At 44.8% G+C, this 22184-nt stretch overlaps 1 protein-coding gene and 1 long non-coding RNA gene across 2 annotated transcripts in view; one reads left to right on the top strand and one right to left on the bottom strand.

The window, feature by feature from the left end:
• LOC142560184 (uncharacterized) overlaps positions 1–22184 on the bottom strand; it is an 80171-nt gene that overhangs the window by 35441 nt on the left and 22546 nt on the right. The gene's annotated exons all lie outside the window — the stretch shown is intronic.
• The window catches only part of LOC142560181 (uncharacterized), a 62530-nt gene that overhangs the window by 19194 nt on the left and 21152 nt on the right, over positions 1–22184 (top strand). The window contains exons 2-7 of the mRNA XM_075672084.1: positions 14422–14492; positions 15583–15674; positions 16024–16157; positions 16321–16419; positions 17014–17136; positions 21757–21848. Coding sequence (XP_075528199.1) covers positions 14422–14492; positions 15583–15674; positions 16024–16157; positions 16321–16419; positions 17014–17136; positions 21757–21848 — 611 coding nt within the window. The remainder of the gene's footprint in view (positions 1–14421; positions 14493–15582; positions 15675–16023; positions 16158–16320; positions 16420–17013; positions 17137–21756; positions 21849–22184) is intronic.

The raw sequence follows: 22184 nt of genomic DNA, 5'->3' as shown, positions 1-22184 counted from the left end.
AATTTCCCACCCGACAAATTATTGTTTGCACTGCACCTTGTTCACCGTTTCTGGGTGTATATCTCCATTATATATCGGATTTGCGCTCCATTTCGTGTCATATTGTTTGTTTGAAACCTAACAACCATGTATGTAGAGTCGTGTATATTATTTTATAAACAATAAATATTCTATTTATGGCATTTTTGGCATTATTTGAGCGGTACTAAATACGCGAACTTAGTTCCTTGCAGGTTTTTAATATTGGAAACCAAATTTCCCTTAACGCTTTCATTATGCTGAGTTTTGACCATTGGTGCCTACAGTTCTACCTTTCATTGCAAAATTAAATAAACTTGAAATAATCATGGTTCACTCGAGCGGCCCATTTCAACTGAGGCGCGCACTTCAATGAGGTGCGCACCAACCAGTAGACGATTAGGACAAGCGCCTGTAGCTCAAGACACTAATAAAGTCACGCCAGACAGAACTGCATACGGCACCCCATACTATTCCCTAATATGTTAAAGTGGCACTGGCAAACTGCAAACAACCGCCTACTGCGGAAGCTTTCTGTTTGGTGCAATTATGAGTTTCACAAGTGTTGCACTGAGCGCGAAGCTAAAGCGCGGCGATAAAATGACCAAAATTTAGTACATAGTACGTTAGGCCAGCTGCAGTGATAAAGTCGCCTAGCCTTTAAAATGATTTTCCGATGCGCGTATTGCGCCCCAAGAAACCACGGTGCGAGAAAGCACTTCACAGTGGAACCAAATAACCGCAGCAGACCTTAGCCAGCGTACGGGAGGCATCTCGGAGCCGACAGCAGCGCCGCCGCATCGTCCTGAAAAAGTGCTGCCTCTCCGGCGCTCCGATGCCGACACCTCCCCCTCTAGCCACCATATCCGAGCACGCGCGGCCGACGCACCTAATCTCGGACCCAGCCACTATACCTTTAGACGTAGCTGGCCGGCTCGTGAAGACGTCTGCCCAGCGGTCGATTTAGGCATCACTAGCCTCCTTGAAGCCCTTGGGTTCAGCGAGAGCAATGGAAAAGTAAACATATCCGCAATAGGGATTAGTAAGAGACGATTGGAAGATTGGTGGAAGAAAATTAGGGAAACATCAAAAAACGAAGACGTACAAAAGCAAAGTTCGCAATAGGGGATCAGAAAATTTGGTTGTGGGAGTCCATAGGTTTTTTTTTTTTCTTTTTTAACCTAGGTAGGACATTAGGCAGTATAATAGCAAGAGCTCGGTGGCGCAACTCACCACCCCGTTCCAAAGGGGACGCTCATAACATCCATCCATCAATCCGCCTCGGCGGCCGCCGTTCCCGTGCTCTACACAACGGTGACGCCAACTGTACATTTCCTTTTTGTTTGACGCATTATTTTTTTGGACGCGAATGTGAACAGTAAGAAAAGCCTCCCTAGCCTTCGTAACGGTTACCTGCTATGTATGAAAATGTACATAGTCGGATACAAGTCTGCAGTGAAGCCCCGCCTAAGCCCTCATAGCCGCCAGCCACTGTACCTCCGCGAGGCTGCAAATAGTTCGTACTTCAAACTTTTCCTGTTACGTAGATAAGGCGGTAACCATAAAAATAAAGTTATAAGCGCGTAATTTTATGCGCTTTCACCCGTCTGTTATAGTGGAACGGCGAAAGCCTAATTCTTTATTGAAGTGAAAGAAAACGTTTGTTTCGCTACAACTATTTACTGTCAAGTTTCACTTCAGTTGGCAGTGAAGTTTAACAGGTAACACGGGCTCAGAAATAACATTAACTGTACCGAGGACTTTCGAAGAGTGAAATGCTCAGACCTCATACACTTTGTTCATGTCTGTTGCACACCTCATAACTTCCAATGAAAAGACTCTTCAAGAGCAGCATACGCTCCTGAGCTATCACGTACGACGCCATTTTGAAAAGGTGGCACGATTTTGTTTGCTTCTGTGATTGGCCAGCAGAGTAACACAACGCCGCGCGGTCCGTGTGCTTGGTTGCCAACTGCTGCTTTTTTTTAAAGTTGTATCCTACCATATAGTATTCGTCGGAATCGGCTCAACACCTGTCCCACACAGCCGTATACTCACGGGACACTATGCACCCACACAGGCATACCAGTAACCATGAGAGCTTTTCCTTAGTCATCATCGGTATTGGCTCAACGAACGCATTAGTAGTCTTCAGTCTCGCAGCACTACATCCTGTCCAGCGGGCTCCGCGAAACTGCTGCGCAAGCAATCACAACGTGCTGGACGTCCTCAGCTGAACGTCTCCAGCGAAACGGAGAAACCTCAAGTCCCGCGCCGCGTGTATAACAATGAGAGAATGGTTAATACTTTGCGTACCGGGTCATTGTTTGCTAAGGTATACGTATCACCGAAACCTGAGCGGTCGCAGTGCGCCAGCCGGCCGCGCCGGCAATTTTCACGTCAGCGTGTCCGCGTCGAGCGCTTGCCGACATGCAAATGATCCGGGCGCACGTATACACGTCAGCAACCGCGCATGCAAAGTACACTGGCCATTGGTGATCAGCTGCACGTACAAAGTGAGGCGCCCACGTGTTGGTGTGTTGAGCAACGAGGCATATGCGCGACACACCCTGCGCTTTATATGTGCGTCACACGAATCGCGTAAGCTTGTGCGCCACGCTACCCGGGACGTGTATTATACTATAGCTCTTAAAAGGACACTAAAGACACTTTTAAAAGGGACAACGCAGTGAACTATATGAGTGAAACCCTCTAAGAGAAGGCTTTAGGAGAAGGCTTACAAGTGGCGCCGCCGCCTTTAAGTTCCCGCACCAGCCCGCCGTGACGTCATGAATTTTGATGACGTCTACCACGAGAGCAGTTCATTCTGCATCTGTAAAGACGGACTGCGTCGTGTTCTAGAAGAGTCGAAGGCAGAACTTAAGCAAGTTTTGAGAAGGTTTACAATGCACCACAACGGCCCCCAATTGTATAAAAATAATATATACCGATATCCCTGACGTCACGCCGACGTTCCGACGATGGAGCTTCGCTGCGACATTAAAACGATTATAAGCGTGACCTTCATTTTCTCAGCTAGTAATCTGCAGCCTCTTACCGCGAAATTAACGCAAAGTGGATTATGGAAAGAATGCTTTATCTGCAGGCTAAACTCTTGTACTCTTGTTGCACTACCAGAGAAATTATTCAGGTCAACCAATGATAGCCTATCATCACTGTCATACGTTTTTCTTCGTTTCAGTCGCACAATGGACTCGTTTGCTTTCAGTAACGCTACGTTTATCATGGCCCTATCCGAAACGGAGGAACCGGTGGAGAATAAACCTTGATGGCAATGCAGCCGATAATTATGATACGTGTTGTTTCACAAGAATGCATCGTTTGTCCAATTAAGAGTTAATGCTATTATATAAGCGCATGAAACCTGCAGCATGAAAGATTACGGCTATAACGGGAAAGGTATCTTTTTGTTTATTCCTTTCTTTTTCTTTACTTTAATGTGCAATAAGAGTTACCTTCTCTTACGCGCTATTACGATCGCCGTTGTCGATCACACGTCCACTAGATAACAACGCGTTGTTAGCCTTTTCTGGTACAAACGCCGCGTCCGAATGAGATTACATGTCTTGAGAACGATGCGTTTCCAACCCAAGATGTGCGTTTTTAATGTCCCATTTCTGAAACACTGCGCAAAGCCACCAATATATAATGCTTTTGTGTGGTGTTCTTTGGTTTTCTCAAGGTCGCTAGCGTAATACAAAAGAAAGAAGTGTTACCGACAAAGAAGCGGTGTTACCCTACCGCAGTAATGCCTTGCAAGCGCCTGTGCATGTCATTATTTACCTACTGGCCTGTTACCTAACCTTTTACCTATTTTTTTACCGCAATGCTTACCTCAAGTCTTTTCTGGTCACCGATACCCTTTCATATGCAGAGTAGTATGCATACGGCTACTTATACAGCGGAAAGCTTTATTTTTTTTTTCTACGTTTCATTAAAAACCTTTCTCTCCCTTGTCTCACTGGAGGTGTATCATTGAGAACATAATTTAGTATGAATAAAAAGAATTTCTCGGAACTTTGGGACGTTCGACCACAGAGCAACCAAGTGTATGGTACCAATACACCTCTCGTATAAAGGAAAGAAAAAAAGAAGAAAAAAAGCAACATGCGCGTCGTGAGCGAGAGGCAACGTTCATAACGCAGCGCGAAGTCGCCGAAAGCCAACGAACGCGTTAAGAAAATAAAACGCGAGGAACGTGCTAAACCAAACGCAGTGTGACGATGTAAAAAAGCCACCAGGAAACGGCGAAAGCGTGAACTCGCCCCCCCCCCCCCCGCTTCATACCAACTCCCACTCCACCTTCCAAAGTACGGCGCAGCAAAGACCGGCTACAGGCCTCGAGAAATAAAAAAAAAAAGAAAAACTAGAGCGAACAAGTAAAACATCGAAGCAAGAACGACGAGCTAGACATCTCAGCGTGAGGGCGGCCTGTGGGCGGACGTACGAAGCCAGACCGATGTATACGTTAGGAAAAAAATAAAAAAATAATAAAATCGCGAGGAACAGGAAATGGGAAGAAAGCGTAGTGGTGAAAACGCTGTCGTCGTCGTGCCGCTGTGAAATGCGCTTCCTCTTTCCCGACCACGGAGTTCGCAAGTTCCTTTTTCCTTTTTTTTTTTTCCTTTAGAGACTCTCCCAGCCGTTTTACACCTCTGCGAACGACGGTGAAGTGTACGCGAACACTCTACGCCTTTGCGGTGCGCGCAGCACACCCCGTTTATACATACGCACAAGTCTGTCGCCACGCTGCTCTCTCTCTCTCTCTCTCTCTCGTCTGGCCGTTTTTTCTCTTTTCGCATTGAAACTTTCGTTTCCTCTCAAATCGCACGCGTGCAGGGCGCCACGCCAGGTCACGCGTGAGCCACACATACAGAATGCAGGAAACTCAACGGTAGCAGTTCCTTACGGGGCTTCGCACTCCTGCAGACTGTACTCGAGATATTTTCGCCGCCTGCAGCAGTTTTGCTGCGTTTTACGGGCTCGAATGGGGGAAGTGGGAGCCGCGTTGTATACCTAAATACGGACCACCGACCCGCACACCCAGATCGGTCCGTACCGATTTCGAGATTGTCCCGAGCTATTTTTCTTCCGGCGCGGTGAGCGTGGTTCATGCCGTCGAATTCCGCCATGTTTCGATCAGTTTCGAGCCAATCAGAGAGGGCGCGCGCGTAGTCCCGCATGTGCGAGCCAATCGGGGCTGGCAAGATGGCGAACTCGACGATGTGGCGGAGTTCGAATGCATCCCGAATTGCGCCCCCGTGTGCGGTCAAGTACTGACGAGACCACGGGCAGCCGATGTAACTATATAACGAAAATGGTGGATAGCGCGTGGATTTGTTTAAGCTTCACCCCTGCGGCTTTGAACGATCTTCTGGGATCCTCCTTAAACATAATTTGTCATCGCAAATTTGTTGTACTGAAATGATCAGCCAATGAGAGTTTTTAGAACATTGCAAACGAAAGGAATTGTGATTATTATATTCGATATGCTGTTTTCAGAATATTACAAACTAAAAAAAACAAACTGTCTAAAATATCGACAATAATCGCCCGTAATGAGACCGTCCTAGTTTTCTACAATTGAAAATAAACATAAAGCCCGTGGTCAGTGTTGCCATCCAAAATATATCTAGATCTACAGCAACAACCAAACTCAAAAAAGAAAGAAAAACATGTTCGAATATAATTATGAGTGCAAATTACATAACAGAACGAAATAGTTGAGCGTAAGGTACTCAGCTCCTCTAAGAAGCAAACGTTTTTGTGGCCTCAAAACATCGCCCAAACCAAGGAGAGGCACTGGCCCCTCAGATAACCACACAAACAATAAGGACGAAAAACTGTCAAAAAAGTAACAATAGGTGACACAACGATGGCGGAATGTGATTTCACATAGCACACCGGAAAAGAAAAGAAGAAAAAAAGCTGCGCTGTCGGCACCCCTAGGAGCACCACCACCTCCGAGACGCATGATTAAACTTAATTATGTAAATTTAGCTGCCATAATGAACCCGCGCCGGGCACTCAAGTGATATAAAACGAAGGACAGTATATTCGAGGTTGGATTGCGCAACATTTTGACGAGACACAGAGAAGAGAAACATTACCCCAGAGCGCTACTTGCAACTATCGTTTTATTCCTTTGTCAATGGAATAAATACAGGAAGATACTCAGGGAAGTGGAGGGTGGGGAAGGGGGGTAGCGACAATAAACAAATAAACTCAATTTTTTTTTACAAACATGGCCATTTACCAATGCTCCCCCCCACCCCCCACCCCCCCGAATATCTTCCTGTATTTATTCCATTGACAATGGAATAAGATGAGAGTTGCAAGTAGCGCTCTGTGGTGCGTGTTTCTCTTCTGTATGTCTCGTCAAAATGTTGCGCAATCCAACCTCTAATATGCTATACCAACACGCCCAGTCTTCAACCTTGACAATATTTATTTTTTACAATATATTCTACGTCGATAAACTAAGGCTCGACGACTTGCTAGAAATTTGAGGAACATTCTGTGGAGCGAGTAGAAAGCGACAGCAGAAAAAAAATACAAATCAATTGTTTCATGGTCGCTACAAAAAAGGACATTAGCTAGTAATTGAGATACCTACGAAGATAGATACGGGGCAAACACGCAACAAGGCTGAACCAAGACGAATTCAATCGAAGTCGCAGTCTAATCGCATAACAATCCAGATGTCATCCATCATATTCTCAACTAGACTAACTATACCACAGTACCGCGTTATTTTTCTCCGGTAATGCTAGCATAAAGCTATACCGAGGATTATGTGTACACGTGCTTGTGCGCTCACAAGCCCATATTGTCCGTATAACAATCTCTACTTAGCCCAAGAAGTAGTACTGAGTTCACTGAATACCCAGATTTTCTAGCTGTACACTTACTAGCTATGCCAGGAGTTAGTATGTGCTCTAGTTATACTCTCTTAGTATAGTATAACTAAAGTTAGTCATACTAACACTGCGTGTCTCGCCGGAATGAAATGCGAACGCGAGAAGGCGAACCAGACGGCTCATTTCCCTTTCAAAAAGCACGAGTATGCGTCACACTAACGTGATTTATTCATGTAGGCTTAGTTCTGTGGCGTATCGTTCGGGCGTGGTAACACGCGTTGTCTAGCAACAGTCGCGTTGCTAGACAACGTCGGCAGTGGCGTTACGTTGGTGCGTCAGTGGTGTACGTTGCCGTACACAGAACGTGCGCGTGCCAGAGAAGCGGCGAAACCATGCCGTTGAATCAACCATGAACACGGTAACGGTGTGGCTATATGATCACCGTCATGAAGCCTAATTCGTGTTTTTTGCTCTAAACGGAAAAAAAGAAATAAAATAAGCGGGTTCCCAGCGGACTTCGCGACCGGTCTTTTTTTCGGAGAATATTGATGACCTTGGTTTCGCGAATGCATCTGATAAGGCCTCGTGTACCGCGGAAAAGCCTTCCTGTTGACAGCTTTCCACGTTGGCTGGGGACATCCGGAAGGCGTATCCGGCCGTCATTCACAGAGGCGCCCGACGTACTCGCTATGTCCAGCTTTTGTTTTTGTTTGTTCTCTCCCTTTTTCTCCTTCCTTTTCCTCTCTTCGGCATCTGTGAAAAGCAGCTGACATGTATCTATTTTTGCGCACAGCTGTACTATTAGCATCGTACGCTTGTACCAAGCAACGATTAACCCTTCGCCGACATACGGCAAGAAAGCAGTTATTTGCTTGAAGCAAATTGCTTTCGTCTATGGTTACTTTTGTTTGCCGGTGCATCGATAGCTGGTGTTACTAAAAATGTATAGTTTTGAACGTGCCTCACCCTGCTTCACTGGGACGTACTCGAATAGTCGTCGGGTAATGGACTGTGATTTGCGACCATAAATTGGACGCCAGACTCAAAGTATAACGTAATCTTTCTCACTGAGTTCTACAGTAAGTAACCTGTCGTGGTGACAGCTAGTTCAATGGTGCTAGTAGTAGTAATAATAAATTCGGATTCCGAATGACCACAGCAGCAAACGAAAATCAACTTCGGAACCACACCCTATCTGTCTCCACGGTTTCAGTTCACCGGTGTACCGTTACCAAGGGATTTCATGTCAGTTCGTAAAAGATATCAAGCTTTAGAGGAAAAAGCTTTGCAGTGGATTATGTCACATTACCATAAACTGCTACTGTGGCGCATTTCCTACCTTAACTATAGATAGCTTTCATGTGACGTCAGGGACGCATCTTTCACTGCGCTAGTACCCAAATATGGCGGCCACGTTGACGTCAGCGCATTGTATTATCACGCGCACATTGTTTTGCTTACTGATGGTGACTGTTTTTCACCGGTTTATCACTGTTATCGCTATGTCGTTCCACCCAAAATGGGCCCATCATGCTGTCATGCTGTTACGTTTCTTGATTAGACTCCTTCTCGATGTGCTTATACCTAAAGATGGCGGCCGCGATGACGTCTGTGCAAACTATCTATTATATCAAACAGATTTTATTACTCGCATGGAGAGCATCGGTACCTCTTGTCTCATTTTTCGAAAAAACTGGGCTGTTAGGTAAAGAGTTAAACGCGAACGCAAAACAGAGAGGTCCACGTTCCCGAAATCGTTTCCGCTTCGGTGCAGTGCCTTCTGTTATCTTTACTTACTTTGTCGTTAAAACGAAAGCATCGAGAATATGAACAGCAGCCGGTATAAAGTAGCGACACCGTGATCCATTTTTCACACCGTATAATTAAGGGTTCAGATAAGCGCGAACGACGGGGTTTCCCTGTTTCGGCTGGAAGCGGCCTCGGCCAAAGAAAAGTAGGAGGCGTTTACGTCCTGTTCACGGACACGCCTGACAGCTGCCGTTTTCTGCCGTTCGCCCTCACTAATGCACACTGCACACACTGCTTGAACGTACAAAGTACTATGATATTAAAGATCGTCACTGGCGCCATCTGTTGTAAGCAGCGTAAGTAAGTTCTGGGCAGCTACGCAAGGCGATGCAGTGCGCCCGCCAAGGAAGTCGGTCCTCAGAGTGATCGCTTTCCTTCTTGCAAAGAAAGTCACCTTAAAAAAGCACACCACACTTTAGCACCATGTACGTAAACGATGGCATGTTATTTAAGCTGACTTTCCTTACAAGTCGTCGGTGTCATTTTAATATATATGCATAACTTGAACCAATTCAGTATCGGATAAGTATGCTGTATAAAATTCTGGGCGTTGTTCCGGTGCGAAGGAAAGATCTATAAGACAAGTACAGGTTCTGGAAACGCTGTCAAATTCCGCCATGTTCGATTTTTGGACCAATCAGGGAGGGGGCAGCCGTACTGTGAGCCAATCAGAGCATGCAAGATGGCAAACGCAAGCAAGTTGGCTGAATTCTGCAGTGTTCAGAATAATGCTCCCAGGGGGAAAAAAACCCATACACGATTACTCGTGGGTTATCGCATCAGGCATTGAGGATGCGGCGCTTATATAACCACTGTTGTTTCGCCATTGCTTCACCGACAATCTGATGTAACACGGATTCAAAGAGCTAGCATACCAACCGAGGTTCGGGGGAAAAAGCATATTTCATTTACAAACTTTCGGTAGCTGTAGCTGGAGTCACCCAAGAAGCCATTTCCAGTCCGGTGCCACGCTTTGAGACTGACCGCGCCGACGCATAATGCGGAGCTCCCATTCTGCACCGGTACGACTGAAACGGAAGGTGCGAGCTCAATTACTCGAGCTGTGTATAGAGCTGCGACAGCCGACACAGGTGGCGCAATGAGCACTTAAGCACGGTAAGGAGCCAACTGTGCAAGTGACCTTGCTATAACGGCACACCGTATAGTTCCTTTTGTTCCAAGCACAACGTCGTCCTCGGCACTGCCAGAGATATGTTATCTCTGCCGGCGCCAATTGTCTTCCGCGGCGGTTAAACGGCGAAAAAGGGCGTCCCCGCAGGTCCCACCCGCGTCATGCACCGCGAGCTGAGAAATGGACCTCGCTTCTTTCGACATGGCCTGCAGCGCGGGAGCAAAAGAGCACGACCGACTAACTGACCACCACCGTGCACCACCCGCGTGGCTTCGGCGGTCGAGCTGTAAAGGAACGCCGCCATGTCGAAAGCGCCCCCCCCCCCCGGTCGACATATATACCGAGCTTGGGTCACTCGCTGTTACGAACGCCTTAGCAGCTTATATAGACTCCTTGCCGGGCGCGTTATACGCAGCTCCCAAAAAGTCAAAAATCAAAGGTCCGGTTTTGCGATACAAAAAGCGCGGGCCTGTTCAAACGCGTTACTTTTTTTCCCCTCCGGGCGCTGTTTAGAAATTCACTGCCACAACGAACGATGCAATATATATAATAGCCATGGAGAGAGAGCGCGCGTGTGTGCCCCGCTTTCATTGTGTTGCGAAGGCGTCGTCGACGCGTCAGTCGTCGACGCTATAGCCCGCGCTCCTATCCATTGTTACTTGTCGCTTTGGCGCGCGCGATGATTCAGGCCCGCAGTGGGGGAATGGAACGCGCTCGTACGCGGAGGTCTGGCCGCACGCATTCAACGGCTCTCTCCTTGCTCCTCTGCAAGTATATTATTCGCTTCTTTTTTTATCTTTTATTGCTCGGAATTCTCGGCCGCCGCAGGTCCGAGCGCGGTGCGACGATTTATTCGCCGCCTCGCTGTTGCGTGCATCGCCGCGAGAAAGTTGAGACGGACGCGCGTAAGGCGTAATGTGACCTGCGCGCGTGCGCGCCCTCTACGTGACAAACCGGTAATGCCTTTCGCAGAAAGGCCTAGCTAAGCCTAAACGTCGCCGCCGAGGCTTCTTGATCTCCCGTCGTATACTTTTACATGCAGCGACATGCAGGAATGCGAAGCGCACATCTATATGTCACCGTGCGGAAAGCCCTACAGCTGGTGACGTTAGTTACAAGGACCTTGGAATTGTGCTGCGGAATGACGGCGGCTGCCGTGCCGCTGCGAAACGTCACTCCGAATCCAAGTAGGAGCACGAGAGCGGTTTCGCAACAATCCACCCCCGGGTTTTTTTTTTTTTTTCATCCTTTTCGCCGTTTTAGTTAGCCAAATTCATGTACACCACGTTTGGCGTTGAGCCACCGTCACGCACCGATAGTATGTAGCGGGGGAAGTCTGTAACGTGAAGGAAGGCAGCAGCGGCACATCTGCCGGCTCCGCCACCGACGCCTAGCACCAAGCAGACTGAGCACGCGACCAATCTGAGACTGGCATTCGGAACAGGCACGCCTAAGCTAATTTCGATCGATCCTGTCGAGGACGCCAAATATTCCGCCAACACGCGCCAAGCTGTCGCAACGGCATGACGCAGAAGATGGCGCGGCACTCTTAATGTGATGCAATTCGATGCCGCAACGCAAATGCATCCCGAAGCACTCTGAGACGCCAGCTCGCTGTGAGAATACCTCACATTCAAGTTATTCTGGCGCTGAAATAAATAAAACGCGACTGAAAACCTAGCTCTATTAAACAGCTACTTATTAACAAACCTTTTTCGGAGACGGCAACAAGACCCAAACGCCCAAAACAGTAAACTTGGCTTGCAAAGGTACAGGTACAGGCAACTTACAACAGGTAGGGTACAGGTAACTTACAACAAATGTGAACAATTGTATCGGTTACATTGTCCAGGTAATAATATGGAAACAACGTCTACTCCATGGAGCCTCCTGAAATATTTCCAAAGAAAGAATTGTTAGCCCCGGGAAAAATTCACGCAACTCCTCTGAGAGTTATCTAAGTATGCGTAAGCACCGTGCCACTTGGTCATCTCCACGCAGCCCGTTGTCGTTATCAATGTTATGAAACTTGATCCGACCAGTACAATCGACAGCGCTGCGGCGACACGAATTGCTGCGGGCGGCGGCGCAAGGTGAACTAATGACGCAAGCAAACTACTGCAGGTGGCGGTGCCAGGTGGGCTGACGTTCCGATCATTGTAAGCCGTTATCGCTCTTTAGCGCCTTATCCATCCGCGTCGAACCATGAACACCCATACACCGGCGGGGGCTGCGTATGGTGCGGCCGCGCGGGCCCAATCTTGAAAGCGATCTCCGACGGGGAAAGAGTGCGCCGAGTGCTGATAGCTTCGTGGGCGATGTGTTCTCGCCGCTCAGTGCGCGTGGAAGCGAGAGGCAGCACGAAGGTCCATTTGCTCGCTGCTGCGGGCCCTATCTTGACAGCGATCGTTTTACGTGACAGACAGACGGACGGGTATCCTGGTCGGGTAGGCATAGGTATAACTTACGCATTAAAAAATATTCGGGCGCTGTGCTCTAACCTCTAACTGCTCCTGGTTACACAACCGTGAGTACAAAGGGCCAAAAAAATGTTTTACGTTTTTTCGTAGACTAAATTTTGAAACCGAAACTTTGGGGCCTTCGTCTAACGCAAACGTCTTTCAGATAGCGCTCGAAAAACAAGCGCCGCTACGCGTAGCGGGTCGCCTTTCACAGAGGCGGAGAAAGGGTCATTTGCAGATCAACAATTAGAGTTGTACATAAGTGAGACTGACGAAGCGAACACGATGAAAGAGCGCCGCCTAGCGCGCTTTGCGATGCCAAATCGGTCGCCAAAGGTAGACAAAAGCACAACACGCGCTCGCGCCCAGTGATTGCCGCACTGCACGCAACTACTGACCCGCGGGGATCAGCACGGCGCACTTTGCGTGGAGGGGGGGGGGGCAGTCCATCGCAGCCGCTAGAGCCGCGCTGACCACCGCGCAAGCGCTGACCTCGATGAGGAGCAACGTCGCGAAGCGGGCCCAAGGACGCGAAACCGCGTACCGCGCCTACTCCCCCCGAGGAATGCCGCGGCGCCGCGCGATTGTGTATTGGCACCGGATCCCGTTGGAGCCATTAAGGAGACGGGGGCGCGTGCCGCCAGAAGGTCCGCACACTTCTGCCTCCTTTCCCCTTTCAATTTATCGCTACAAAGGAGGATAAGTCGACGGCCGAAAGGGGGACGGCTTTCCTTCACTTACGTCACCTCGATCGAATGCCTCTTGAGTCGGCGAACGGTACAGGGTTCTAGATTTATCGATGTTTTCCTCCGTTTGTTATTCTTAATAATGCCGGCGTGCATATTTGTGCACTCCATGCACGCAAATGTACAGGGAAATAGCCGCGGTCGAAAGAATTGGAACAGGATCGGCTGCCTCCACTGGTGGCCCCGGATCCAGAGCCCCACCCCCTTGTTAGACATGCCGGTACTTCTATCAACACTGAGCAGGGGTAGGCTAGCTCTCTCCCCTTCCCAAACTTTTCCTCGAAGCTGCCCTGAATCCGACCCTGGCTTCCCACACCCAACCAGCCATTCCTCCAAGCCCTCGACGGGATGGGAGTGGAGTAAACGGACACGTGGTCGTAGGTTCGACTCCTGCACACGGCCGACGCCTGGCACGGTGTGGCTATATCATCACGGAAAACCAGAAAAGCCTACAATTTCCTGGTCATTTGTGAAGTTCCAGAAACTTCAGAGAAATAAAGACATTTTTACTCCGGTTCCTTTGACTCTGGGAAATTGGTACTTTCTCTGGTTATGGAAAAGCTATAGCGGTACGGCAAGAAAAGAACTATACAGTTCTCAACTGAACCTACACAAGAAATTTGAAAATGCCTCTAGCAGACACCCTGATTTCAATGGGGCAGAGTGTAAGAACAATCATGTACTTAAATTTAGGTTCACGTTCAATAAATGTAGATGGTCAGAAATAATCCAGAGCACTCAAGACAGCTCTTGTTGCCAACCTGAGTATTGCTTTAAGGACTGAAACCCAGCAATCGTACCAGCAATGGTGTACCCTTTCAAGCAGTATGAAATAGTGCCAAAATTGCTGTATGCCTGGCACATAAATGTTCAGCGCTATAGAATATTCACTGGAAAAGCTACTTTTTGCTTGTTAACATGTGTGGTTCAAATGCACACATCACAGGTAATTGTTCACAGTTGTACACACATTGTTGTTTTCGAGCTTGTAACAATGTTTTGCTACTGTGCCCATATTCTTAGCAGCATGACTGGAACTTTGCAAGAAGTTGATCAGGAAAATGATGGTGCTAGCTATACTCTATTTCATACATAACAGGCAGCGCTGCCAAATCTGTGAAAGTAGTGCACTACTTCTTGTTCACAAATGTGAGAGACAATAGAAGCCTCTCGAGTCTTCAGGCATATAAAAAGGTGCAAAATATGTCCATTCCAACAATGTTTTATCAAATGGAAGCTTGTGTATTATAAATGGTTGGTTGAAGCTTTTCTGTTGATTTAGGACCATACACTATGTATGAATGTTAATAAGCCAAACATGAGCAAGACAGCTGAGCATTTATGATGTGATGTGTGCTTTCTCTTCATTGCAGGTGACATCATCACAACACTACCAGTTGGTGCCACAATCAACGTTACATGGCATTTGGCATATCCACATAAGGTGAGCACAAAAAATGAACAGCACGAATGGATCCAAGCATAGTGCAGCATAAGCACTACAAGAGTGTCCCTGAAAATTTGTTCTCATAGTTTTCAACCACAGAGCTACGCACAAAGTTATCAATGCTTAGAGCTGCAGCTGGCTCGTATATATGAACCTAACGTTTTGAGTAGAACAATCCAGGCAAGAAAAAATACATTTGATAGGTGTATCTAGTGAGAGTGCAAGAAATAACCAAAATAAATCTTGATGCGTAAGCTTATTCTAGAGCAGAAGTGCATGCAAAGTTAAGTAATATGCAAATAAAGCCCAACTACATTGCAAATATTAGAAAACTACTACTAGAAAAGACAATAATTATGAATAGCTCAGCCACACACCTCCCACAGATGTGGCATGTTGATTGCATTTACCAAAAGTTTTGCATTCTCTAAAACACTGCATTGTTTACTAAAAAACTTTTGCAAACAACTTTAAATTTTCTCTCTGTGTTTATTGCTTGATTACTTCTTCCTACAAAGAGAGCATTTTCATTTTAACCAGACTTTTAATCTTTTTTTTTTGTTTTATTACATGCATTTTGAATAGTATGATGTACTGTTAAAGCAAGCAAGTGTACTACGAGGAGTAATTATAATGTTGCAACTAAATTAATGATGGGAGAGAAGGCCATGAAGATCAATATGGCAATATGAAAGTTCAGTTCAGTTGAAGCATTTAGCAATTCAGTTGCCCGTTCTTGTATGTAGTACCTCTGACACATAAAAGAAGCAGCAAAATGTATTAACAGAAAAAAAAGATGTACAGTTTTCATCACATGATCTAAACTGTAAGCACCAGATGTGGTATTTGCAATGTTCTCCACTGTGGGCATATAAACTGGGAAATCACTGACAGGAAGTACATGAACAGGGTTATACTTTAAACTGCGAACAATGCTATAAAGCAATGCTTTATGGCATTTCGTTATTCCCTCCTACACTACATCCAAGATGGCACAATGCAAGCACTGTGCATCCTTCTTCTTGCAAATCTTTGAAATTAGCTTTGTTTAAGAGTTTATGCCGTTTATCTTGTTCCTGTCATGCAGGGAGGCTTCAAGTTAGAGTTGCTTGATGCTGAGGAAAAGCACTTGCAAGACCTGACACCGTCTTCAGAATTCCTTGGCTTGGGAGACGCTACGTAAGTGCTCTCTAACTGAATCTTGCTTGGGTACACAACTCCAAGTCATATGATTGACGATTGGGTGACTTGGTGAAGGAAAAACCAATCGCTCTATTTTTTACACCCAGTGCGACTGCTATTATGAACGGTGGTAAGAGAATATACGTATATATGTCTGGAGCAATGAAAACACTGTTGCAGATGCAAGTTGTGCACTACTGCAATTTTCATTCGGTGTTTCCAAACTTATCTGTGCTGCTCAGCCTGAAGTTACGGCTATTGGGACCCACTGTAGCAAAAGAAAACCACAGTGCTCAGAGAACCACAATTACCAACAAGTTTCTGCTTTGTATTTCAACATATCCAGGGCTCAGAGTTCAACTGTGCGTCTACCCGGGTCTGTCACTTGTCGCGGCTGTTCGATTCGCCTCCTACGGCAGGCATCGGAGTGGGGCGGAAAGTACCTCTTCTGGAGTTGTGCTGATGTTGACCTCGTCCCAGGTAAAGCTAGATTTCCTTTTCGCTTTCTTTTGCTTTTTGAATCTAACTGCTGCACCTAAACTGACACAGCTTGATCTGTGTGAAGCTTACATGATGACATTTGAAACCGCTGTCTGTGACTTGTGCAAGGTTGGGAATGACTGAAAGTACCCTCGACATGCAGTGCCAGAGTTCAACGTCATCTGCTCTGGTCATGGGAGAATCGATGGTGGAAGGTGCCATTGTGACCATCTCTACTCTGGAAATGTGTGCCAGTACAAAGGTGAGATCAATTAAGGGTCACGTAACTTTGGCTAACATTCCAAATTTTTGGTAGCCTGCAATGTTACTTCACTTCCTACATGACATTCAGATGTTGAATGCCATGATTTGGGTGTGGTCTGCATGTGTGGATCAATGAAGTAGGTGCACGTGTGCTTTTTTTGACGAGTTTCATGGTAACAAAATTATCATTTCGCACAACTGCTTATTGCTTATAGTACATACTGATGATGTTTGTGCTGATCATTAGAGTAGATCTGCACAACAAAGCAAAAAAGGGAATAAACAATGCCCACCAAGAAAATGCTATGACAATCGCCTTCACAAGCTTGGATTTTGAACTACCGTTCCCAAGAATGCCCAACGCAAATCAAATACAGTGAACACTAGCACTAACATCTATAAGCTCTGAATTTGCTATATCTTGAAAACATCTGTGATATAAAAGAAAGTTGGGAAACCACCATTCTCTGTTTCTAACGTTGTTTCTATAACTTGCCTCATGGCCTTTATACGCAAGTGCTGTGATTTGTAGAACAGCCAACACTGCACAAACGACACTGAATTCATCACTGTCATTAATTTCTTGGTGCAGATGAGTGCTGGATTGACCCGGATTGTGGACAGCACGGCCGCTGTGTGAACATCGACGCCACTTCATATCCACGGACACAGTGCTTTTGCGAGATGGGCTGGTTTGGAGAAGGATGCTTAAAACGTAAGCTTACACGTGAAAAACATGAAAAAGAATGTATGTTGGCCCCAGTTTCGGCCTGTGCCGAAGCTTTATAGATATGTCACTAAACAAGTTCTATTAATTAATTTTTTTCTGATGGACTGCGCATTGACTGCTGTGTGAGATACAACTTAAAGGCCAACTGCAATGAACTTTCACCTTGGCTAAATTGGTTATAAATGAGTAGTAGCATACTATCAAAGTAATCTTGACAAAGCTGCAGGGCTGGTAACTATCTAATTTCCCTATTAAGAGCCCTTAAATAGCACACAAGCTGACGACACGTGCACCTGGTAATTAGCACATTAAGATGCAAACCCAGACCATGGCCTCCGAGATTTTAAGTGCACTACCAATCTCTGAGGCCATACCAAGAAGCCGCAATGGTTCAAAACATTCTAGGTTCTGTGTCACTGGGCTTAGGTAATGTGCAATTGTTTTCTAGATCTATTTTTCCAAGGTTCTGCGACACATCCACTTGTATTTTGAAGGTGAAATTTTGCTCAATTTGTCCTCTATCCACACAATCTGAAACTAGACCTTTTATATGGTTGAAAATTTAATAACAGTTGGCATTTAATTGCAGTTCAATAGTATTCTTTGTGGCTGCCATTTTGTCTTCATACATTTCTCTTACTTCAGCTTACTTTCACCTACTTTCTGCACCGATTAAACAAGAAAGTACCTAGTATACACAGTACAATATATTTTAGCACTAAAATCGATTTCAACCAGTGATAAAATATGACCAATACTAACGTTTCCGCTATGAGAAAAGGAGTAGCCATCACCATTATAAGGTGACTACTTCTCTTTCTTTTATTTTCATTTCAATAAAACAAAACATGCAAAATGTGATCTGAATGAGCAACATTTGCACAATTAACAATATAAAGAGTGTCCACGCCAAGCAAATTATTCATACATGCGTACCAGACTATTCACCACTGTGAGTCCATGTGACAGAAGAAGAGTATTCAGTGGACTGTACTGCTTTAGGCTAGAGCACAAAATACATGTTTTTGTTCATACTAGCTGTGTCTCACTTCTGGCTGGTCTACATCACCAGCCTGTGTTGCTCTTCAAACAATGAACAAAGATATAAATGAATCATGCAAATTCTCATTTCAACCTGATCTTTAAAGAAACATTATAGTACCCTAAACTTAACAAAAAATTATTCGTGTATAGTGCATACTTGCTCATGTACACTTTGGTGAGACCAAGACAAAACTACTTAATACTGTCCATCGCAAACAGCACCACTGAAGACAAGAACAAAAAGCAAATAACCACAGGACAAGTGGTAAACTAACGCATATAAAAAATACCGTAATCAGTTAAACCGAAAACTGAAGAGGGCGAAATTGGAATATTTTAGCCATCTTTCTGACCCCACTTCGAGAAACAGTGCCCGCGACCAATGTGACCAACTAAATCGCTTGCTTAACTTCCGGTCGCGCCGTCCTATTGCTTCCATTGAAAAAGAAGGCGAAGTTCTGTGCAGAAAGGAACTTTCCAACCAGTTTAATAGGTTTTTCATTAATATTACAAAATCACTGTGTGTCGTACCAGATGTCCCTGTCGGTTATGGCTGTGGGGCACCAAGCATTCACAAAACCTTGTTTATGTTTCCAACTACTGAATCTGAAATAATATTCGTGTTTTCGAACCTCCCGTCAAGTAAATCCAAGGATAAAGATGGTTTTCAAATCCAACCATGTAAATTTGTAATAGATTTATTAGCCCCGACACTAGTATATATTTATAACCTTTGTTTAAGTACCGGCGTCTTCCCAAAACAAATACAGATCGCAAAGGTTGTTGCCATACATAAAAGTGGATCTGTTTCTGACTTTTCCAATTACAGACCAATATCGATTCTTCCAGTACTGTCTAAAGCATTAGAAAAAATTATTCATTGCCAGTTGACTAACTTTCTAAGTAAGCATTCTGTTCTTTCTGACTACCAGCTTGGATTTAGAAAAAAGAGATAGACTGAGATGGCATTGACTAAACAAAAATAAATTACAATTTCCGCCTTTGAAGAAAAGCTTCTTGTTCTCGGGATATATATAGACTTATCCAAAGCATTTGATCTAATTGACCACTTTCTATTATCTCAGAAACTCAGTCGCTATGGCATTAGGGGCATCAGTCTTGCTTTAATACAGTCTTACCTAAAGTACCGTAAACAAATGGTGTGTTTAAATGAAACTTCATCAGATGTTGAGCCAATCTTATCCGGTGTACCACAGGGAAGCATTTTAGGGCCTTTGTTGTTTTTAGTGTATATAAATGACATTTTTCATACCCCCTTTCCGGTTCATCTCATAGCTTACGCTGATGATACTATTACAATGCTTGCCACAGGAAACACAATGAGTTATCCACCCGTGGCAACCAAATTTTGGAACATTTGCGTCACTGGTGTAATAAAAATTGTCTTAAAGTTCATACGAATAAAACAAAGGCTGTGATATACAGAACAAAAAATAAAGTAGTAAGTGGTGATATCGAACTATTTTTAGGTAATGACAAGATTGATATTGTATCCAGTATAAGATCTCTTGGTGTTATATTCTCTGAGACACTAAATTGGGACCTACAAATTGAAAATATTCGTGCTAAAGTGAACAGGTTAAATGGCGTGTTATGTAAACATAGGTTAACCCTTCCCACACAGGTTAAACTCTTCATTTGTAATTCATACATAGCGCCAGTGATTACTTATTGCCACACAGTTTGGGGTACAACGACACAACACAATAAACAGCGCCTTCTAATTGCACAAAAGCGTGCAGTAAGGCTGATAGCTAATATACCATGGAATGCTCACACCAGAGAATATTTCAGGCAGTTCAATATTTTAAGTATAACTACCTTGTATGTGTTCAAACTGCTTTGCATTTACAAAACTGCTGTAGCAACGAACAATAACCTTATGCTAACAATGTTTCAGCTAGTACGTCATGAACCTACATATGATGAACGTCACTATGTCATGGACCCTACTGTTAAGTAGCACCAAATCCCGCACACAATCTTTACTGCACAATCTGCCTAGGTACCTAAATGTTCTCGAAGATAATCGTTTTTCTCTTAGGTTGCCTTCTACACAAACTTTCATGGAATTGATAAATCTTTTCGAGCCGTCGAACAAATAGCTCACCTGTGTAACTGTATGACAATGCATTGTAGCAGACTTCAATGAATTCTATTTATCTGTATTTTTGTCTATGTTGTCATTAGAATTGTGTAATGGGAATTGGCAAAGAAATTGTGTAATTGCATTAATTGTGTAAAATCATGACAATGTAATAGATTACGTGTAAATTACAATTATGGAATAGATTACGAGTATTGTGATTTTGAATTCTGTTTCTGTGTATACTTTGCAACCTGTCGCATTGCCTTTGTTTTTCACCACACTGCTTGCTGCACTGTAGGGCGTAGGGGGTCCTCAAGCTGCATTCGGCAGCTTTTTTCCTTCCGTCCTCTCTCATTTCTGTACTTTGTTTTGAGAGAACTAAATCTATCTATCTATCTAAACAATGAACAAAAATTTAATGGCTAAATTTTTGCTACTTGGCTATATGCACCAACATGCCATGACCACTTCAATGCTCTCTTGTACAAGTGCAGAGCTAGTACAACACACAACTGCGTTTATTCAAATCTAGTGCACCCTAAACTTCAATGATCTCCCAATCTTCCTGGCCAGAAATGAAAAATGCAATCCCCTCAACTGCGACCTGCTCCCAAATTTTCACACTACAAAAAATGATATATGCATTTCAGGCTTTTGGTCCAAAAGAGACAGTGATGGATATTTGTTCTCGCTTCGAAAAACAAAATTGATTCATCTGGGCCACAGTGGACTGCGCATCATTCATCACTGCTGAGAGAGGCCTGCTTGCCATTACAAACAGCGCAGAACAGGTCTTCTTCAGCACCGTCCATGGCACTGAAGACACCAAATTTTTTTAACGTCTTGCAGACAGAGGCGGTCACAAAGCTACCACATTAGCTACACCAAGGATTCTATTCCTGCGACTGTCAATTTCGCCGCGTTGCCAGATTCCGCCATGTTGGCATTTTAAGCCAATCAGAGAAGGCACAACTGCCCTTTGGGCCAATCAGTGATGACAAGATGGCGAACTAGACAGTATGGTCATACATATCTGACAACAGAAAACCCGCAGCGACATGTCGATTGGATGAAATGACATAAATCTGTAGCGTGAATTATGATAGCTCGTCATGTTGCAGCTTTGCTTTCGAACTGAAATTTTATGCTCAACTCATCTTGCAAATTTTTCTGAATAGAAGTGCATGTTAGAATCGAGTAAGCATGGCAAGTCTTTCGTGGTACTGCTGGCAATTGATTTTTACCACTTAGCCCACTTTGTCATTCTAACAAACACTTAATAGCCTCCAGGAAGCTGTGCCATTCCTATGCAATGGCCCATTGGCCATAAATGGCCAATGGGCCATTTAGGTGTTGCACAAATGCGGCTTGTTACAGCAAAGTGTTAGGCTGTGTACGAGTGGTATCGGCCCCGTCTGTAAGCCTCACCTGTGCTTTCTTTCTTTCCACAGAATCACCAATTACTCGTGAAGGCCTCAAGTGGTCAGAGTATCACAGCCGGAAACTCTCTGACAACTTCAGCTTATACTGGAAAATACTGCGTGTAAGTCGAATCTTGCAGTATCTTGCAGATTAAGGACAATGTGACGATTCATGGGGAAATACAAATTAATAATATTTATGCATTATTCAGTAAATCATAGGCATGCTCAGAAACTGCATAGATATTTCCACCACATATCACAAGTAAGCAAATGCAAAATGCTGTTCCTGTAACCTGAAAGATGTAATGCTTGACCTTTTGTCAGTGTTTGTATGCTAAATGCCTTAATTGTTTTGTAAGTGCTTAGGCAGGAAAGCTGGCAGAAATTCGCTCAGTGGTAATGCTCCCAAAGGTCAAAAAGGCAAGAACCCAATGAAGATGGCAACAATCGGTCGA

This window comes from Dermacentor variabilis, chromosome 10 (assembly GCF_050947875.1).
Source record: "Dermacentor variabilis isolate Ectoservices chromosome 10, ASM5094787v1, whole genome shotgun sequence".
NCBI classification, from domain to species: Eukaryota; Metazoa; Arthropoda; class Arachnida; order Ixodida; family Ixodidae; genus Dermacentor; species Dermacentor variabilis.
The sequence above is the reverse complement of the archived record's forward strand: the minus strand, read 5'-3'. Positions and strand labels throughout refer to the sequence as shown.